This window comes from Aquila chrysaetos, chromosome 23 (genome assembly GCF_900496995.4).
Source record: "Aquila chrysaetos chrysaetos chromosome 23, bAquChr1.4, whole genome shotgun sequence".
Classification (NCBI taxonomy): Eukaryota; Metazoa; Chordata; class Aves; order Accipitriformes; family Accipitridae; genus Aquila; species Aquila chrysaetos.
In genome coordinates, this window is record NC_044026.1 from 7334789 (window position 1) to 7355089 (window position 20301).

The 20301-nt window shown below is 48.9% G+C and overlaps 1 protein-coding gene across 1 annotated transcript in view; it reads left to right on the plus strand.

Annotated features, from left to right (window-relative positions):
• Nucleotides 1-554: 554 nt before the first annotated feature.
• LONRF2 (LON peptidase N-terminal domain and ring finger 2) overlaps nt 555-20301 on the plus strand; it is a 34946-nt gene continuing 15199 nt past the window's right edge. The window contains 5 exon segments of the mRNA XM_029998906.2: nt 555-1234; nt 1236-1438; nt 16104-16222; nt 18893-19015; nt 20042-20203. Coding sequence (XP_029854766.1) covers nt 642-1234; nt 1236-1438; nt 16104-16222; nt 18893-19015; nt 20042-20203 — 1200 coding nt within the window. The 5' untranslated portion in view covers nt 555-641.

Below are 20301 nucleotides of genomic sequence, written 5' to 3' on the forward strand. Positions count from 1 at the left end.
CTATTTCAAACTTAACGATCTTGCACATTAGCGTTCACAATTTTCTACTTTTTTTTACTCAAACCCAATTCTCCTACGCGCTCCGATGTGGATTATACTTTAGCAGAGGATTTACAACCCCAGCAGGATCCGCACAGCGGAACCCCCCGTGTGTCCCGTCCCCCCCCCGGTCCGGGTCCGGGTCCGCTCCCGCCGCCGGCGGGCCGGCCGCACGTGCGGGAGGGGCGGCGGGCGGGCACGTGCGGCACCGGCACCTGGCGGCGGCCACCGGGCGGGCCCGGAGGGAGGGAGGGAGGGAAGAAAAGGAGGAAGGAAGGAAGGAAGGAGCGAGCGCTCCCTCCGCTCCGCGCCGCCCCGGGGGAGGGCGTTCGGAGGCGGCTTATACAACCGGCCGCCCCTTACATAAGCCGGGAGCCGGGCCCGCGGGGGCGGTGCCAGCCGCCCCCCATCCCCTCCGCCATCCCCTCCGTTCCCCCCCCCCCCGTCCTGCCCGGGAGCCGCCCCCCTGCTGCAGCGATGTGACCCGCCCCCTCCCCTCCCTCCCTTCCGTCGCCGTCCCCTCCCAGGAAGGAGCCGGAGTCGGCAGCGCCGCGGGCCCGGCATGGAGTAGGGCGGCCCGGGGCCGGCGGCGCCGCGCGGGCATGGAGCTGGGCCCGGGGCCCTGCGCGCTGCCCCCCGCCGCCGGGACCGGGACCGGGACCGGGTCCGCTGCGGCGGCGGCGGCGGGGGGACCCTGCGCCGAGATGCTGCAGGTGGCGGAGGAGGCCTTCCGCGGCGGCAACTTCGAGCTGGCGGCCGAGATCTACGGCTCGGAGCTGGCGGGGCTGCCGCAGCCGGAGCGGGGCCTGTGCCTCCGCCGCGCCGACGCGCTGGCGCGGGCCGGCCGCATGGCCGAGGCGCTGGACGCCTACGGCGCGGCGGCGCGGCTGGGGCGGCTGCGGCCCGAGGAGCTGCGGGAGCTGGCCGAGAGCTTCGCCCTCAGCATCCGCGACAAGGAGCTGCGCCTGCCGCCCTGGGGCGGCGGCGGACCCGGCGGCGGCGGCAGCGGGGCGGAGGGCGAGGGGCTGGGCGACCCGGCCTGCTGCCGCCCGCCCGAGCTCTTCGCCTGCCCGTTGTGCCGGCGGCTGCTGTGCGAGCCGGTGACCCTGCACTGCGGGCACACCCACTGCCGCCGCTGCGCCGAGCCCGGCGACTGCGGCCGCTGCCACCGACCGCGACGCCCTAACGAGACGACCCCCCCCCCCCGCCGCCGCCGCCGCCGCCTCGCCGCCGTCGGCCGCCGCCCGCCCGCGGGTCAACGTGGTGCTGGGCAACCTGCTGCACAAGTGGTTCGGTGCCGAGAGCCGGGCGCGGCGGCTCCGCGCCGAGGGCGACGCGTTGCGGGAACGCCAGGAGCTGCCGGCCGCCTTGGAGAAGTACAACCAGGCTCTGGAGATGGGTGAGCGGCGGCGGGGGGAGCGGGAGGAGGAGGAGGAGGAAGGGGGGGGGGTGCGAGGCGGGGAGCTGCCCCCCCCCCCCCCTTCCCCGCAGCAGCCGGGCGGGGAGGGGATTTGTGGTGAATGGGGGGAGAGGGCACCTGGGGGAAGTTTTGAGAATGAATCCTCCCAGCGGGTCTCCTCACCCCCCCCCCCCCCCAAGTGAAGGGCTATTTTTGTTCCGCTGTTATTTTTGTCCTTGCTCAGAAGGTGCCTGGCGTTTAGCTGCCTGCAGTCGATGACTCATTATGCAGTATTTCTCGAAAACCCGCTTTCCTATTTGTGGGGGAACCATCTTTTAGTAAAGGACACGCAGTAGTGGTCGTGGTAAGCCCCACCGCGGCTTCGCGGAAGAAATTGCTGTGGGGATCGGATTCATTCAGCTACCTGCAGTCGCATCTTCAGCAAAACACTGCCTTTGAAAACGCTTAATGAGACATCAGTAGGCACAAAGGCTCAGAAAATTTCCTTCATCTTACGCTGTGCAAAATACTCGAGCCAAATCTGCATTTTGACTTGTGGAGACCGACCGCCCCTGTTTTGAGTGTAACCTCTTTATAGGCATGCGGTATTTCTGTGTGCAGAGTATTCTCTGAAGAGCCTGGGTTTAAATAAAAATGGCACCGTCTGCCTTCCTCCTCTGCCAAACCGACGGCAGCCTTAGTTTATCAAAACTAGGTTGTTTTCAGTCTCTGCGCCGAGTAGTAGGTGGATCCTGCTCGCTCGGTTGTAGCCTTATAGTAGTGCTTCTGTGCGTGCGTGCTCCCGGCTTGTTTGCTCTGCAAGCGGTGGGGGTGGTACAACACCATGAGTATCTAAAGCGCCTGGAGAGAGGCATGGAGCTGGGAAGAGCCGGGATCGCAGCAAATCCCCGGGATCTGCCACTCCTCCGGTCTGAGAGTGATGGATGTCCGGTTTAATGGAGGAGGAAGGGGGGGAGAAAGCCTCGGTCGTGTTAACAGAGACGAAATCCTGCGGGTAAATCTCTTCGGAAAAGACAAATGCAGAGAAAACTCTGCCTCTCCTCTGTGGAAGAGCTCCTTCCCTGAGTAAAATTGCTTTCCTTGTTCCTAGTTTTTACATCTAGGGATAAATGGCTGTGATTTTTTTTTTTTTTTTTTTTAATTACTGTTCTGCTGACTGCTGTGGAGAGAAACACACCGTTACACTAGTCCCCGACTCGCTTTCATTTCTTGCCGCGGTTGCGTGATGGGCATCTGAGACCCAAGAGTTTGGGATAGCATAGCATACTGTTGTCTCACAGCTGATGCTGGCAGTGGAAACCATTACTTCTGCTATTTATTCCACATTTCCAGCTAGATGTGACAAGTTTTCAGTCCTAGCTGAGTCTCCCTGTAAAACTATTAGGCGGTTTAGCTGAAGTAATCTCTTATTAAAGTAGGGCAGGACGGAGAGCCCAAGAATGAAGGTGAAGCAGAGGGAGGGGAGAGGCTTGATGTAGGTCACTGGTGGTTACAGCAGGTTTTCAGTAGTGGAGCCTTTTAATGTTTTGGGTTCAGGGTCCCACTGCTGGGGGAAAATAGCATGTCGTCAATGAAATAAGTGCTTGACATGACTTTGAGAGAACTGTTCCTCGCTGTCATGTGTGCTTCTTGCTGCGTTTGCACGGGGGTGAAAGGAGAGGGAAGATTATAGTGTGTTGCTAGTGCTCTCGCACAGCCTGTCCTTTCCCCTCCTGTCCCTGGAACACGTATCTCCAGCCGTGGCTGCTGTGTGTCAGGGTCTCAAGATAACTCCCTTGCAGTGTCCTTATTTCTGTCTTCTGTGATTTCCCAAGCAGGCTGGGAATCTGTTCAGAAACTCCTCACTCCCTCAGTGACGCTAAAATTGCTTAATAAGATTTTTTTTTTTTAAATTCTAATTAAAAATAATAGCAGGTATCCTGCTGGCTTTTGAAATCCTAAAACCAGAGGCTGACATGTTGTAACTTCCCTGTAGCGGATCCAAATTCCTGTTGCTGAAGGGCAGCCCACCCCCCTAGCCCATCACCTTTTTTCCTGGTTTGTGTGTGCGGATGCCGTTTCTCACAGGTCAAACTACTGTCTGAGCCTCATGTTCTGAAATTCTTACCACATGCTTATCAGGTACTGCCTTTGGGTTTGCTGGAGTTGCCTTCCTGCTTTCCAGCCAAGTATCACAGTAAACAGCAGGAAAAAAAAAAAGAACATGACTCTTTTCTAACCGTTCAGTACTTCTTAAGTGTTAGCATATGGGCAACTTGAAATGCTTATGAGCTGCTGTCAGGTATTTAATTTAGACTTCTAATGTGTGAGAAAATAACTGCTTTTTTTTAACCTCCAAATGCTTATGTATTACTATTGAGAGTCAAGGATGTGGGTATCCTTTTAATTTCTTTTTAGAGACTGAAGGCACATGAACACATTTATTATACAATGGATGTATAAAGTTAGGTAGAACTCCAGGCTTCTTGGCAGGACACATGGTTCAGTGGGATTTTTTTTACTAGTGTTTCTTGTGGAGTACTTTCCTGCTCCATCTGCAACAACTGGCTTTGTATGATGTAATACTAAAGCAAGTTTTCCAGTTACCGATCACTTCTCTCATTGTGGTTGTGACCTCCTGTCTTCTGATTTACATTTTAGTTCTTGAGGTGCTTCAAGTCTAAACTATGAAAGGCTCCTGTCATGTAGCCAGTATGCTTTTTTCCAGTACAGTCTGGAATATCTGCTCCTAATTTCAGATCTCAGGAGAGGTCTGCATGCCTTCAAGTTGTCAACTTTTTCCAGCTGAACTAGTTAGTCTTGCAAAAGCTTACTCCTAGCAAGTATGTTCATCTTTTGTCCTTAACTATCGGATCTGCAGTGCCACTGCCGCTCCCGTGTTCGCTCTGATAGAGTCTGCTATGGACTCAAGTGTGGTTGTGTGCAGTCTTTTGTTCTTTGTAAGAAAATCAGCTTCACTCTTTGATCCTTCTAGTCCCCCTGAGATGCCCATGGCTTGGTGATCTCTGCTGTTTTAAACAGTCACTGGCTTTTTTTCTGCCATAGACATTGGAATAGATCCCTCATTATTGCAAGGTATCTAATTACCACAGCTTCAAAGCAAGCACATGTCAGGCTGCTTGAAAGGAAGCGTTTGTTTCCAGCTGGATCGCTCTTTGTGCCAAGCTTTATGTTGTTCAGCTATCATAATATCAAGTATTGTCCAAATCTTGCTCTCAGGGCTGTTCCCTACACAGATGAAATTTAGAGAGCTGGGATATCAGAGGTGGGCTTCCTCTCTGCCATCCCTTCTCTTCTAACTGGTCTTCTGATTATATGAACTCTTAGGTCAATTAAACTGAAATATATTACCATATATGCATGCAGGGTTGGTTTGGTGGGGTTTTTTTTGTTCGGATTTGGGTTTTTTCTGTGCGGTAGGTGCTTTCTGCACCCTTTTTCCTCTCACCTGCTGCTCTCTGATGGAGATGCTCTCTGGAGGGAGTGTGCCTGGGAGAAGTACAGTTGTTTCTGTGTATCCAGGCTTACAGACCCTTTAAGCTGTGTGCCTGAAACTGAAGGAAGCTAGATTTCGGTGACAAATTAACGTGGGGTATTTTGAGGATGTGCTTTTGGGAGTGTGTTTTGGTTTGTTTCTTTCGAGAAAGCAATTCCCAGTTACAGGGGTAGCAGGTGCCTCTCGCTTCATAGGGAAGATAATGAATAGGGCTTTTCCCAAGTACTGTGCATAACTTTATACGGCCAAAGACTCTTATCATGGTGGGGGTGGGAGCATGACAGCAAAGTTCACCCTTGGGGAACAGTATTGATCAAAAATACTTATGCAGGCCAAGTAGGAGCATATTGTACACTTTGTGCTAGTCTGCTGGGTTTAAAATTAGGTGCTATACAGCTCTGAAGGAGACCAAGCTCTCCTGGGGGTGAGGGTGTGCTTGTACGCAAACATACACGCACAGTGTAAGAGGGTTTGGGTGGCAGTGGCTCATGCCTTCAGCCGGCATTTCTTTGTGCCCTTCTTCATACGGAGACAGCCTGGTAGCATCCTGTGCCTTTCCTGTAAATAAGCCTGAAGATGCCTGCTCGGAGATAAAAAGCCCAGCGGTGCAGTCCTCTGGCTCCTGTTGCTGCTGCTGTTTTTGTAATGGTGCTGGTTCCTGAGCTGTGTCGGCAGTTTTAGGTCTTGGATGGTCTCTCAAACCTGCGCGTAGGGCTGTGGCTCTGCTGGGAGGGGCTGCACCCGCCTGACCCTAATCCCGAACAAACTTCTTCGGGTGGGGAGGGATGGCCGTGCCACGAAGCAGGCGCTCGCATGCCTCCTGCGTGCTGTGCAGTCGTGTCTGGCTCCCGACAGAGTGGCACATGTCGTATGGACACCGGCGTGCCAGATCACCCCATTTCGGCGTGAGGCATGTTGGCTCTGGCATGTAATTGCCCACCGCCGCAAAGTCTGCCAAGCCCGAGAAGTGTCGCTGTCTCTGGAGAGCAGTAAAAGCTGAAGCAGTCCCTCGGAGGGGCTGTGTTTACTTCTGGTGTGATGGGCTTTTTCTGAGCAGAAATAGGTTTCTCCTGGGAGGGGTGATAGCTGATGCATGTAGCTGTTCAAATTGCCCGGTGTTTTAATTCCCCCCCACCCCGAAGGCGTTCAGAATAAGCACGTCAGAGGTAAAGCTCGGCTGTATCAGAGAGTTTTAAAAACACAGTGGAGTTAAGGATAGATATATGTGCAAAGGGGGCCTTTTCTTCCCAAGTCCTCTGCGTGGATCTCCATTTCTAGTGGATAAAGGATGGTGCAGGAAAGGCCAAGGAGAGGAGGTGAGTTTGCATCAAGCCCAACGTAGCGTCAGAGGTAGCGTGCTGCAGGGCAAGCGAGAGTGCTGGAGATGCTCCGTGTCTCATCTTCTGGGGTGGAGAGCCACACGCTGACCCCTCAGCCCATGGGGTGCTGTTCGGGGCATTGCTATAAACAAAATGTAGGAGCTTTTCTGAGCTTTGGTGGAAAGAGGCGGATCTGCCTCTCTTGGCCAGACCTCAGGGGAGAGAGGTTTCTCCCTTCTCATCCCAGGGGAGGTTCACCATAAATTGGCCTGATCCAAAAGAAAGCTTAATGTGGCCACTCAGCACTAATTTATTTTGTGGTCAAGTGAGTCATGGAAATTTATCTGGTGCCTTCCAAATTCTCCCTTCATAAGAATTGAATTAAGGGTGCGGGGCAGGCCAGGAGGCAGTAGAAAAGAGCTGTAAAAGGAGCATCAGGTGTGCGAGGATGACGTCCCGGGCCAAAATATGCCTGTTCTCAAGCAGACGGAGCCTCCTGGGACTGTGTCAGTGCTGGTTCCTGCTCCCCATCCTTGCTCACTGGACTGTTTTACATAGTGTGCTGGGGGTTCACCTGCTCGGGGTCACCGTACCCCCATTGCCCCCCTGTGCCAAGCATTGAGTTTGTGTGGTGAGGGGCTTGGTGCTGCCTCCGTGTTCCTGAGCTTGTGGCTGCTGCTTTGCTTGGGTAGCACGTGGGATGGTTTGACCTCAATAGAGAGTATCTACAAACCGTTGTGGCCACCTCGTCCTATCCTGTCTCCTCTGGTCTTTATAGACAGTTGTTCACGTCGGTGTCTTTGGAAACAAATTCAATTATTGCTACTCTTGGTGTACGTAGGTGGGTAGTTGGTATGTATCTTTGGCTTTTCCTTCCCCTCTGCCTCCCCTTTACATTGGTAACTCTCAAATAGGTAGAAAAAAACCTGGCAGTGTTCCGCATAGAAAATAAGTGCGTCTTGCTGCATCTCTTGACCTTCCTTCCATACTGGCCCTCAAGCTGTTAAAGCTGCAGACCTTCAGCGCATGTTGATTCAAGAGCAACTGCTGTGGATTTTCCTGCTGGGTAAATGCCAGGTTGTGGGGTTGCACTGCTTCCCGGAGAGCATGGCATGGGTAAACTTCCAACCACGCGTTCTTCGGAGTTGAGCTGAGTGCTTACAGCCATGAGTAAGATAGCTATGGGTAAGCATTTTGCCATGCCCCAAAAATTATTTGCTGGGGTTTTTTCCTTCCAAGCCCGCTTCTGAGTTGTTTCACATAAGGGGGAAAACGATGATCAGAATTTCTTGGTGGACTGGTGGGACATCCTCTTGGTGCTATCCTACTGCAGACCTGATGGTTGAAGGGTTTCTGTGTTAGTCATGGGTCAAGGTCAGAAGCAGCAAAGAAGAGTCCCTGTCTGCAAAGGGAAGCTGCTGAACTCTGTTTAGAAAGCTGTGCTTAAATTTTTAGAAAGGTATCTGATGCCATAGTATGCGTTTTATTAATTCTGCTGCTGTTTTCTAAGGACTTGTGCTCCTTAGTGATGCACTTGCGCTGAAGTTGCGTTGTTCAAAGCAAACTGCTAGAGAGCATCCACACGCACCTATGTGCGAATTATGTGTATTAAGTACCCTTCAACAGTCTCTTCTTTTGTATGCCATTTCTAGAAGTTTGCTATTAGAAGATAAGGTCGGTTGTCTTTTTCTGATACGGTAAAAAAGAGGTTGACCGAATCTTCCTTCCTCACAGGGTCTTGGGAATGCTTTCTGGTTTCCAGTAGTAAAGACATGTTGTACTAGCCATTAAAAAAAAAAAAAAAAAAAAAAAAAAAAAAAGCGCGCCATGGCAGACAGCTGTCATGACTCCTGGAACAGCAAATGGTTCATTCTAATAATTTATCAGAAGAATATTTAATTTTGTAGCTCCTAAAGGAAAGTGTGACTTCTAAGTGAAGAATAAGAGGTACTCTTTCTGAAATTACATGCTACAAAAAATAGTAGATGTTTGCTGCTTAGAGGCTTTGTGCTAAAAAGAACTTTCTCATCCCTCTGTAAAAGCACCTCTTGCAATCTTCTTAAAGCGTGTCTCCAAAACCTGTTTGTTCTGTTTTACAGGGGCAGAAAAATGTGTAAAAGTAGGAGTCAAGGTTACGTAGAGACTGTTGCAGTAGTCTAAGTGTTGTTTTTAAACTTAAAATATTTTGCAGGCTTCTGTCCCTCAGCCCCCTCCTTTTTTACTGAGGTAGTGCTTGAAAAATAGTAGTAAATACTTCATACATGACACCACCGGAAACATGTCAAGTACTTCGGAGCAGGAGCTGCTGTTACTCCTGATTTGTAAAGAGCCTGTAGTTGAAAGCTCAGAGCCTGTAGTTGGATCTCTGGAAGTTTTGCTCATTTGCAGAGCGTTTGCTGAAGGCAGGGACTTTGCAGGGCTGCAAGACTAGGGCTGTGGTGGACAGGAGGCTTATCTGTCGCGGGCACGAAGGGGAGGGGGCACTGTGCTGTACAGCAGACAGTCTTTGTGTGTGTTTTTTTAAGTAGTTAACATTGCTCATGTAACTTACAGTTATGTACCACTTCAGATGGGGTGAATATTTCCCCCCCCATGTATGCAACCCAGGTGTAATTTTTCCTATAAATAATGGAACTACTTCAGCAATCTAAGAGAACGAACTATACCTACGTATCAGAAAGTCTGAAGAATTTTTGAAGTCTCTTCAAACAGCATATTCTCTTTTTCTTTTGTTGTGACAAAGTAAAACAGGATGTCTTTTGCTTTTGGAAGAATACATTTATAGAACTGACTTGCGCTTCCTAATCTTAAAATCAGTAGGATAGTGCACCACTCCTTTTCTCTTTTACAAATGTATTGAGTGATTCGCTCTATTTGAGGACAGAAGCAGTGAGGTAGTAACTGAGAAACAAGAAGGTCCTTTTTGCAGAATGCAGAGGGTCAGAAATTCTGGGCTGAAATAAGCTTTAACTGGAAAAAGATAAGGTTATGGAGACCTGAAGAGTAACTAGTAGAAATGTAGCTTGTATACTGATTGTGACAAACAGGGTAACTAGGTTATCACCGGTAAAGCCATATTATGATAGAATATCTGGCTGTAAATTGATCTTGTTAACTATGATCATGACAGACCTACTTGGCCGGTCCCGCCTGGCTGTGAAGCACAACGTGTCTTTGGAATGTCCTTGCAATCACAGGTTCACGTGCAGCTTGCACAGCTCCCTGTTTCTGTGGGGGGTCAGGACTTTTCCTTGGGTGCTTTGGAGATTGGACAGAGGTTTGACCGCTTGGAGTGGTTTGTTTTGGTTTTGAAGCCTTCTCCATAGGCATCTTGCTTTGGGACAGTCTCCCTGTCTGCTGTTTGAGAGGATACTTCAGTTCTGACTGAAGCTTTGGTAGGAAACCTTACCCAAACCCCAAACTAAATGCTGGAAGAACTAGTAAGCATTGAAAAGAGTCACATTTGTGTACTTCATGGTTTTATTATACTAGTGCCACGCAGCCATGGATGGACCTGAGGTATGTCACCTGAAGCAGTGCCCAAATGTCCAAAGGGTAGAGTGGGAACTGAAAATACAGGGAGGAGGTGTTGATTTCATGCTATTTTATCTGGAAAGAGTAGCATGCATCTAGCAAAGAGCTGAGAGATTAGGGTTTGGATAGGAGGGAGCAATGATCTAATATATTACACTTAGCTTTATGCTGGGACATTCTTGAATTGAGGACTTTTGCTGTACCATGCGATCAATCACTTAATGGGTTTGTAAAGAAGGTTATCATTGGTTTTGCAGTTGTGGAAATGCAAACTAAACCGTAGGTTAATGTAATCAGTCTGGCATGCTTCTGCCTCACGAGGCTAGAGGTGCAACATGAAAGCAAGGGCGCAAAGTTAGCTGCACCTTCTTTGTAGCAGGTCTTCTTCCAGGTAGCATATAACTTCCCTTATGGTGTTTCTCCTGAGTAATGATGGGAGTAGTGATTAGCTGTGCTTAGTGGTGATGACAGTCCAGCTTTAAATAATGTATGGAGCTTTCTAGCTGAGGGCTTACTGAGCCTGAAATAAAACTGCTGGGAATCTAAAGCATTTTGTCCAGCACACAGAAAAATCCGTGTTCTTAAGTCTGGGCTTTTGAATAGCAAAATACAGAGGCCTGGAGAGAAGTTAGTTCAGTCTTAAAATTGTATGTTCTTAAGAATAATCCAGCTCATCTGTTGCCAGTGTCTTTTCTTTCAGTCAGAGTGATAATACGAGGGAGTTTCTTGATGTGTCCCTGTCCCCCAGACCAGAGAGCACGTAGGTAAGCATGCTGGAGGGCAAAGCAGCAAGTGGGTGGCTATCCTGTGTCTTCGGGTGGGAAGGCAAGGGGAGAGCGTTGCTGCTTCAGTTCTGCTAGTGAAGTGGTGGCTGCCATTTGTCCACCCCAGGTTAAATAGGTCTCCTCTGCTTTTTCATCTCGGTGCGCTGTGCCCTTAGGTTGTGTGTAGAGGAGAAATCCCCATCAGGCATGGACCAGCTCTGTAGCTGCTTAGTGCAGACGAGCCATACTGGGGCTCTCCGGCGGTGCCGGAATCGGCTTCCCCGTGGAGGTGACGGGAGAGAAAACTTTGACTTGGGGTGGCTTTTTGAAATTTGTAAGAGGCACTTCTGAAGGAAGAAAAAGACTTCATAGCTGCATGAAGATAAAAGAAAACAAAAGAAATAGAGCTGGTCATCCGGTGGAAGTAGGCGTTACGTTTGCCTGCGGAGTACTGTTTGCAAGCACCTGCTTTGTAATGGCAGTGGAAGGGTGCGTGGTTGCAAGAGAGGGATAACGGAGGAACGGGCTTCTTTCCTTGCATCCTCTGTGTGCTAAAACCTCTTGCACGCTTCATCTGGGGTTTTTCGTTACTTCACCTCCTGAAGGCTGCCAGTGATGTAAATGCAGGGAGGAAAGCCATGATAGTGAGAAAATAGTAATTTTTTTAAAAAATCCAGTTATTAATCCAATTAAGGCAGACTGGTAAGTGTGAAAATGTGGGCTTGCTGATTCCAAGTATGCCATCGTGCTGGTTTGGGCTGGGATAGAGTTAATTTTCTTCGTAGTAGCTGGTATGGGGCTATGTTTTGGATTTGTGCTGGAACCAGTGTTGATAATACAGGGTTGTGTATCCATTTTTTGTGCATGGACTTGTCATGCTTGCGTGAAGTCTGGAGGAGAAAGACTAGCTTGCTAGTCATATTATTTTTCAAGCTTATGAAAAAGCTTTCAATACCGAATTGTTCAGAACTGAATGCATAATATAAGCAAGCAAGCCAAATTTCTTCTTCTCTCCAGGGGCAGAAGTTTCTTTAAAATGCGGGAAAAATTTCCCCGAAAGTCCTGCGCAGGCTGACTCTTACTAGCAAGATTGAAAGGTGTTTTTGTGATGACGCTGTTCAAGTTCTGCTCATGCATTCAGGAAATATGCTTGGGATTAAAATAGAGTTGAATAAAATGTGCCTTTCTAGGAAGAAACGTCAGATAAGAAGGATTAGGGAGTTCTAGCAGCTTTAAACTTGTTCTTTCTGTGCTGAGTTCCCGGAAGAAATCTCAGCAGTAGTTTATTACAGTAAAACTTTTATTGTCATCTGCAGCCAGTTTGGTGAATTCTCTTAATTGCTTTAATTGCCTTTGTGGCACAGGGAGATTTTGGGGAGTCCTGTTCTCCTGTCAGTCTCCTGAACTCAAGCAGCATAGTTTTTTTTAAAACTTGAATGCTTGGGCATATCTGGAAAAGTAATTTGGGGTGTTAGCTTCTGCATAAGTAAAAACGCAATCTAATGAACATCTGCAGATGAGTGCAAAGGTGGTGTGAGCGGAAAGTTAACGATTTTGGAAAATCCAAGCTGACAACCACACTCAGAGTAGGCAATACTTGGCGGTCCCAAGGAGGGTCCAGGAGGCAGAGAGCAACTAAGCCCCTTGGCTCTGGGCACTGCTTGGGCTGGGGTTTGTCTGGTGCCGTGGGTTTATGGCTGGGAGGGACGGAGCCACGTGGGAAAGCTCCCAGGACCCGCAGCTCCGAGGAAGTCTCTGTGTCCCGGCTGCCCGGAGCCACAGATCCTGGGAGCCTCAGCAGTGGATCGCTGATGCTGACAAGGACATAAATTTTGCTGTGCAGCTGCAGGCTCCCAGAAGAGTTTGATTCAGGAAATGCCATCTGCTGGTATTGTGGAAACAGTAAAATTTTTTACGCTTTTCTTTTTTAACTCGGCCTGAAATAATAAGACATTTCATAAAAGAAATCTTTTTTTCTTTAACCTCCAGAAGAAAGAATGGGTGCATTATTGTAAAACAAACTATTGGCTATTGTGTGACTCTGTTTTTTCCCAAATAAACTTGACAGTTGTTATAGTATACCGGCATCTAGCAGCATTCACAAACTCTGTATGTCCTCAGCCCTCTCCGTCCACCTTCTGTGACTAATTTTTTCACCACGGCACATGCAGTGGCGTGGAACAACTCGATACCGCGGTGCTTGTAGAAACCCTGTAGTTATTCAGGCTGTAGCCGGATATTCACTTTTTCTTCACACTTCCACACGTACCCTAAGTTAGAGTCAGCCAGCTGATGCTGCGGTTCCACTGACAGACAGTATGAGGTTTCAGTCCATCTAGCCTTGCCCTGGGACCAGCCGTGGACCCTCCTGGGATGGTCCTACTGGCAGCAGGAGGCTGGGGACGAGGGGACCGCAGGTTGGGTACGAGCCGGCGAGCTTTTGGGCTGTGCTGCTGTGTCTCGGAGTGGGGTGAGCTTGAACGGAGGCGGCTGGGCACGGGTCCAGCTGCGGCATCTTGTCTAGCTCCTTCATCTCCCTGTAGAAAACCTGTTACACTCTAGTCTCATAAATACTGCTCTCTTTAGCAAAGCTGTTGGTTTCCCCCCAGTTAACTAAACATTCCTTGCCATCATTAAGATGGGCCACACCTTACGCTTTCTGATTGAGACTCTGAACAAGAGGTACAAGCCCTGAATACATGTAGCTTTTTCTGGTTTGCCTTGGGGTTGGTTTTTTTCAGTAGCTTATTATTTTCCCTTTGTGTTGTGAGAGCCTTTGGGCTCTCCTTTGGGAGGACTTGCAGCCTTTGCCACACCGTTGTGCTCTGCGGTGGCTTTTTTTTGCTTAAAACTTTTGCAGTGGAGACAAGATCCTGAAAAAGAGCCGATGAAGCTGTTCTCTCTCCGAGTCTGCCGAACGTATGAACGGTGCTGAATTGTGTGCTGAAAAGCGCTAGGAAGCGTCAGCGTGCCTGAACTGTGCGGTAGTGAACAGAAGCAGGAAGCTGGCTTGCCTACCCCTTAATCTCCCACTGCTTTCTTTCCCCTGTGGTGCCAAAAAATCCCCCACCCAGCGCTCTGCCCGGCTGCTGAGGCACCTACCTCTGCTGTCTGCATCTACCCCCCTCGGCACACTCCGCACAAATACCCTGCAGCAGGTACGATGATGGAAATGCAGAGTATGTGTTCATATTCGGTATAAACAGAAGACACAGGCTGTTTAAATGGTAGCTAAATTAAATAATTTCGTATTTGAGCATCTACTAAAAGGCAAAAAAAAAGCTTGCTTCTGGAGATCTTAGGTTAATTGTTTTCAATTTCATTTAACTTGCAGTCCTTTTAAGAATTATCGGCTAGAAATGTGGATCACTGCAGCAGTCTGCATGTGTAATAGTTAAAAAACCAAACCAAGGCAAAACCAAAGAAACAAAAAAAAAAAAAACCCCTGCACAGAATCCCACGGTGTGAACTAGCTTTTGCAGAGCTCCTTGTTTTAGGTGTCGTCTCTAGCCGTCGCTGTCTGGGACCATTGGGCAGCATCACCCCTGGTATGTCATTCTGCAATTAGGATATCTGGCATCAGTCCCTGCTACAGCCAAAAAAGGCAGCAGTCCTTGCTGCTTCTTTCTTTCTCATCCCTTGTCCTGGCACTCGCGTTGGTGTGGCCGTACAGTGAACCAGTTGAGGGGAAACTGATCCTCTTAAACCTTTTTATTTATTTGTTTTTATTGGATTAGCTTTCAGTCAATTGATTCCTTGCTCTGGTTCTCTGTGCAGCCACGCGAGCCTGGTTTGCTGCACGAGCACCAGCATCAGCTCAAGGGAGGGGAGGAGACGGGAGGGGGACGTGATCTTGGGCCATCCCTCCTGGTAGGTGCTTGAACTTAATGAGTGGTGGCACCTGCAGCAGTTACGTGCTTATTCTGCGTATCCATGCACACGGGCGTGTGTGCCCAGGCTCTGTGTAGGCAATGTGCTCTTACTGAGGATGTGTTTAGGATGCTCGCGCTGAAGTGAGATGCAAACAGTGAAGCCAAAGCAGGCTGCAGAGAGCAGGAGAGGTATGGAGACGAGAGCCCTGTGTAGGGACATGCCGGAGGTGACACTTGCAGGAAAAATCTTGAGAAAGCTAGCTTGGAGGGGAAGTTTAAAATTTGTAGAAATGAGGCAGTATTTTATCTCAGCACGCCTTGGAGCCTTTTTAAAGTTTAATCCCAGCTATGGCAGTTTTAACCAGCTTGTGTTTGGGTAAGAGTTACTGCACTCAGCTGCTGCCATCCAGCAGCCAGCTTCCAGCCCTCTGGAAGCTTTCCCCAGCTCGTGAAGGTCAAGAGTGATCAAGAGCAAATCATGCCTAAATCTCATCTCCTAAGATGAGCTAACTGCTTTAGTGGACAAAGGCAGAGCGTTGTTTGGGGCTTAGCATGCTTGTGCAAGGCTGCTGATGCAGCCTGCCGCAGCGTCCTCCTGGCCAAACTGGGGAGGTAGAGGTGGGAAGGGTGGAGAACTGCCTGGACCATCAGGGGCACGGGATGGTGGTTAATGGCTTGAGGGCTGCTGGGTGGACGGCTACCAGCGGCATTGCTCAGGTGTTGGTAATGGGGCTGACGCAGTTCAACACCTTATTAACAACCTCCACGAGCAGGCGGAGCGCGCTGTCAGCAAGTTTGTCCCTGACACCAAACTGGGGGAGGAAGAAGCGGTTGATGTGCTGGAGGGCAGGGCTGCCACTCAGACCGACAACCTGGGGCATGGGCTGACTGGCCTTGCCTGCTTTGGGACAGAATAACCCTGTGCGACAGGGCGGGCTGGGCCGGGTAGCAGCACTGCAGAAAAGACCCGGAGGTCCTGGTGGACAAGCTGAACGTGCATCAGCCAAAGTTTTTTTGAGGTTCTGTGAGATTTTATGCTGGAGGAAGATTTCCATCTTAAAACGTGTTGTAGAGACCTTAGGAAAGGACAGAATAATAACGCTTGAGATGTTCATAATCCACGCAAACGGAACGGTTCGTGAATGTGTGGGTACTGAGGCAATGTGTGTGATCGTGAGAGGTTTGCCTGCCCTCAGGAGGGCAAAGGTATGTGGGTGGCAAGTGGATATGAAATGTGAAGGCTGCATGCATTTTTCTTAATGAGTGGCTTACAGTGAACGTTTTAGCTGAAGTCCTGCGTTGGTGATTTCTTTTGTGCAAAGCCACACTGGGCGGAGAAACAGTTGGGGCTTTTTTTTCTTTTTGCTTTCTTAAGTGTCCTGTAAGCAAGGTGAGGGAAAGACCAGGTGGCATCCTGTATACGAATATGAAATCTGTCCTGCTAGATAAAATGCAGAGGTTGCTTCCAGGCTCAGAGGAATATATTTTAAGAGGGAGAGAAGGAAGGAATTGCCTTTTTTTCCGTAACAGGAGAGTATAAAGGTAACCGTTGTGCTGTAGTGCTTTTTAGGTTACTCTGGCTGGAAATTAGGTTACTGTATTTAACATGTCCTAGTGCTTCTTTTAATGGAGTTCCCTGCAACCATTTTTGTTTTCCAGCTCCTTGCAAGTGTTCACTAATAGCACAGCGAGCAGAACTCTGTACGTTGATGAAGAACTACCAGCAAGCTCTTCACGACGCGGACGTCCTCTGCCGAAACAAACCCCACTGGCCTGCGGTACGGTGATTGCGTGTCGTAAAGACCAAAATGAAAACTGCTTGTTCTCGGGGCTTCTCTCTGTGGTGGGGACAGCGTTCATATCTGTGATTCCCACCTGTGTCATGGTGATTTATAGAGGGGGTTGGGATTTCTTTTTCATAATGGAAGGAAGTGCTACAAGGAGCACGGGTTTGTGGGCAGTCTGAAGCAAGCATCAGAAATGATGTTACGAGAGAGAAATGGAAGAAGCGCCTGGAGCCTGTTATTACTGCCGGTTGCCTGAGGCTAGACCGGGTGTCCGACAGCTCGTCCCACCTAGGATTACACCTCCGGTCAGTCCCTAACCCATCGGTAGCAAAACTGCAGCACAGGTTTGACCAGATAAAGCCCCTGGGGGCTACCTGGAGAGAGGGTAGCACCGGGAATTGGAGAAGGATTTTAGGCAAACCTTGGCTTCCCTGTGAAGACTAAGGAGGTGTTGCATGAGCCCCTCGGCTGCCTGCCTCGGCGTGGGGGGCTGCAGCTAGCTCTCCGCTTCCAGCTGGGGAAGACGTGGGGCAAGTGGAGAGGAGCTGTCTGAAGCATCTAGTTTCTAACGAGTTAGGTACTTGTCTCTGAAGGCTATCTGTCTTGTCACCCGTTAAAACCAAGAAATTTGTCATCATGGCATAACCAGCAGTGCCACAGACACATTTCGCTTTGCTTGCGTGTGTGTGAGAACTTCCATGTGAGCTGTGCTGATCCAGAACCCATGTTCTCCAGGAATTCTGGGCATCTGCTTTGTTTTGTATCTTGAGGCGTTCAGTGGCAGAGATTAGCTCAAACATGCGCTGTGTAGTTTAAAAAAAAAAAAAAAAAAAAAAAAAATCATAAAATTAAACTTTTTCTGGGAGTAGCTCCTGGGAGGCAAGCATTCACCTACCAGTATGTTTGGGCTTACTGAGAACTCAAATGTAATGGCTTGCTGAGTTACTGGTGAAGCTCTTGGGTCCACTGTATTTATTAGAGCAATAGAGAAGTTGGTTTCTTTTCAGCTGCTATGAAACCCAGGTCCTTTGTCTTTCTAAGGTGGGGAGAAGTTTCCAGTTGTAGTTTTACTTGGCGGATAGAAACAGATGCCCTCCTGCCTGGATCCTGCCTGCTGCACAAGGTCCTGCCTCGACCTTACCCTTCAGTCCGATGCTTGTCAAGGCTGTGTGAAAATAGGAAAGGGAAGGCGGCAGCGGTAGTCTTTGAAGTGTCTAGTCCCTGGGCCTCGCTTCTGGTGTTGGATCTTTAGGTATTTTGTCCCTAGACAGCCAAGCTCAGTCCTGCCTCGCAGCTTGGATAAGGAAATTGCTCTTGCAGCCCTGAAGGACGAGGCCAAATAACCTTGTAGCCTCCCCAGTGCAGTGGAGTAATCTTGACAGTGATGTCAGGCATGTTAGGGCCTCTCTAAAAAGGTTTTACAGAGATTGCGAGCATCAAGATAAGAAGGTGAGGGTCAGGCCTCACAGTACCTCTCTTCTTACTGCATTCGGGAAAAGAAAAATGTATCTCGCCTTGAGAGATTGGTGTGTACTGAGACTTCTTGTTCAGGTCACTGAGTGACATACGTTAAGTAACCTGTCTTACACAGTGCCTGTTACTTGCTTTTGGTACAAGCCTCCTACCTCTCGATGGTAGAAGGGTAAAGATCTTAACGGGGCTCAGCTTGAAGGGCTATATTGAAAGAGTGAGGGAGGTACCCGCTCAGGAAGATTATGTGATACAGGATCTTTTGGCATTAGTATGACGAATAGAAGAGTGTATCTGCTTATCTAACCAGTCTCGTAGACTAGTGAAATTGTATTTTCAGCACAACCTAGAGATATTCATGTGGATCAGAGGTGGACTTGCAGAGCACACTTCTGTCTAATAAGCAAGAGGCAAATCTTTAAATGCACTCTTAGTTTTTTTTCGTCGTTAAGGAAGTATTTTCTGTAGTCCGATTTGAAGTGCAAATTGATATCTGTGGGGAAATTCAGAGGTGAGGCATTCCTGTCTTGCTACTAGTAACAAGTAAAGTAGGACTTGTCCCCAAGCTGACTGCCATACCTGTTGGCCATGGAGGGGTTACTCCAGGACATGGGAGAGGTAGGATGGGCTAAAAGGTTTCAGGGTAAGCGTTGGTAAGTTGCCCTAAATTCATCATGTTGTTGGTCTTCTCTAGCAAAACAAAATAGGTGAAAAATCATCTCTGTCCTGGTAAGACACTGAGGAGAAGTGAATGTCCTGAACCTAAAATCTTTTGCTCCCTCAGCTGCCACCTCCAGCCTGCCCCATGCCACTGCCTTTCCCATGCAGCTTCAGTACTGTTAAGTTTGCCCTGGTATGTGAAACTGTTCTCTGGGGTATCGAGCCTGGTGGGATATATAGTAGTCTTGGTCCCCAGGGAGAGAAATACCCCTCCTCGTTCTGCATCAGGTCCCCCCTGAGGAAAAGAGCAGTGTCTTTGGCAGGGGGTGATGCAGCAGTGGGTTCCTGGGGGATCTTCTTCAGCAAAAGTGGCTGACTTTCCTTCAGTCGCATGTGTTAAAGAGGTTGTTAGCAAAAAAGCATCTTGCTCTTCACCTGCAGAATGACGTGAGCTTCCAAGTTTGTTTGCTGATGTCTTGCTGTCGCTTCAGAAATGATCTCTAGATTTGTACGTTTCCTTTGTGTGAACAGGGCCATTATGTGAAAGCAAAAGCTCTTTCTGGATTGGAAAGGACTGAGGAAGCATTGAAGGAGTTTCTCTATTGTGTTGCCTTAAATCCTGAATGGAGCTCAATGAAGAAAGAAGCCCAAAAGGTATAAAATGTATTTACTAGCCACTTCTGGGCCATCATGCTGCTCTTACTCCTGCAGCCTAGTAAAATTTGTGTTATTTCAGGTGATAATAAACAGCCAAAGGATAATTTGATTCAGTAGACTCTACAATAAACCTTATTAGCATTACGCTGTGCGAGGCACCTCTTGGGTTTGGTTGATGCCTCGACCAGAGGGATTGTATATTTGTGGATCCGACTGCAAATCTGGAGTTTGGGCCGCTGTCCTTTGTAGATTACGCTTGCGGTATGTCGGCCGGATTTGAGTACACCTGGATTTTTGTAGGCTTGAGGCTGCTAATTTTAGTGCCCATCAGAAAACCACTTTAAAATGGGAAGTGGCAGAGGGTTGAGAGGGGGCAGATGTGTTCTGCCCTGTCCTGGAGAAATCCTGCAGTCTCTGTAGCAGTTTGTCCCTTATGGGAAGTTAGACGCACTTAGTGCTAACCAAATTTCGTCAGGTTCTCTGTGACTGTCCATACAGGCAGCTTTTTATAAAAAGAAACTGGGGTTTGGCAAGGTGCTTGGTATGGACCGGTGAGAGGGGGAACAGGCTCCACACAGCTTTTAGCTAGGGGTGAAATCTGCGTGAGGATAGAGGAGATGGACGCAGAGCATGAGGACAGCTTAAAGACATCTCTGTTAACCGCTTTTGATAGGAGAGCGTGGTCTGAAGACTTCAGGAGGCAGGGGTCTGAGGGTCAGAGTGGAGATGGGTAGGGGCAGGAGAAGAATGCAACAGACTGCTGCCCCGGGTGCTCCTGGGGAGCAGAAGCCTTCGGGGAGGGAGGTGGACACCAGAAGAGCACCTTGGGTTGTACCTGTGGTTGTGGTGGGGACTGCCATTCAAGTTTCCTGTGGGCTTTGGGGAATGCAGGATGTCCTGGTTGTTGCAAGCTTCTTGGCATCCAGAAGCTGTGAAGTTTGTGTATCTGTGTTTGTGCAAACATAAATATCTATGTCGTAATTATTATTATTTTTTCTTTTTTTTCTCTCTCCAATTGACTAGATAATGTGTGAGATGTTTTTCCCAGCCTTTGAAAATGTGCATGATAGTCTAACAGCACCTTTCTCTAGTCGAACATCCCATACAAGATTGAAACCCGCGTTTCTGAGTAGCATAAACACACAGTCAGCTGTGGAAGACAGCTCTGTTGCTGGGTCCTCAAAGGTAAAGGAAAAAGCGTTCAACAAAAATACCAAAAGTAACACAAGGATCTGTCTGATCTGTGTGACATTGTCTTTGTCTGCACTCATGTAGGCACTTAC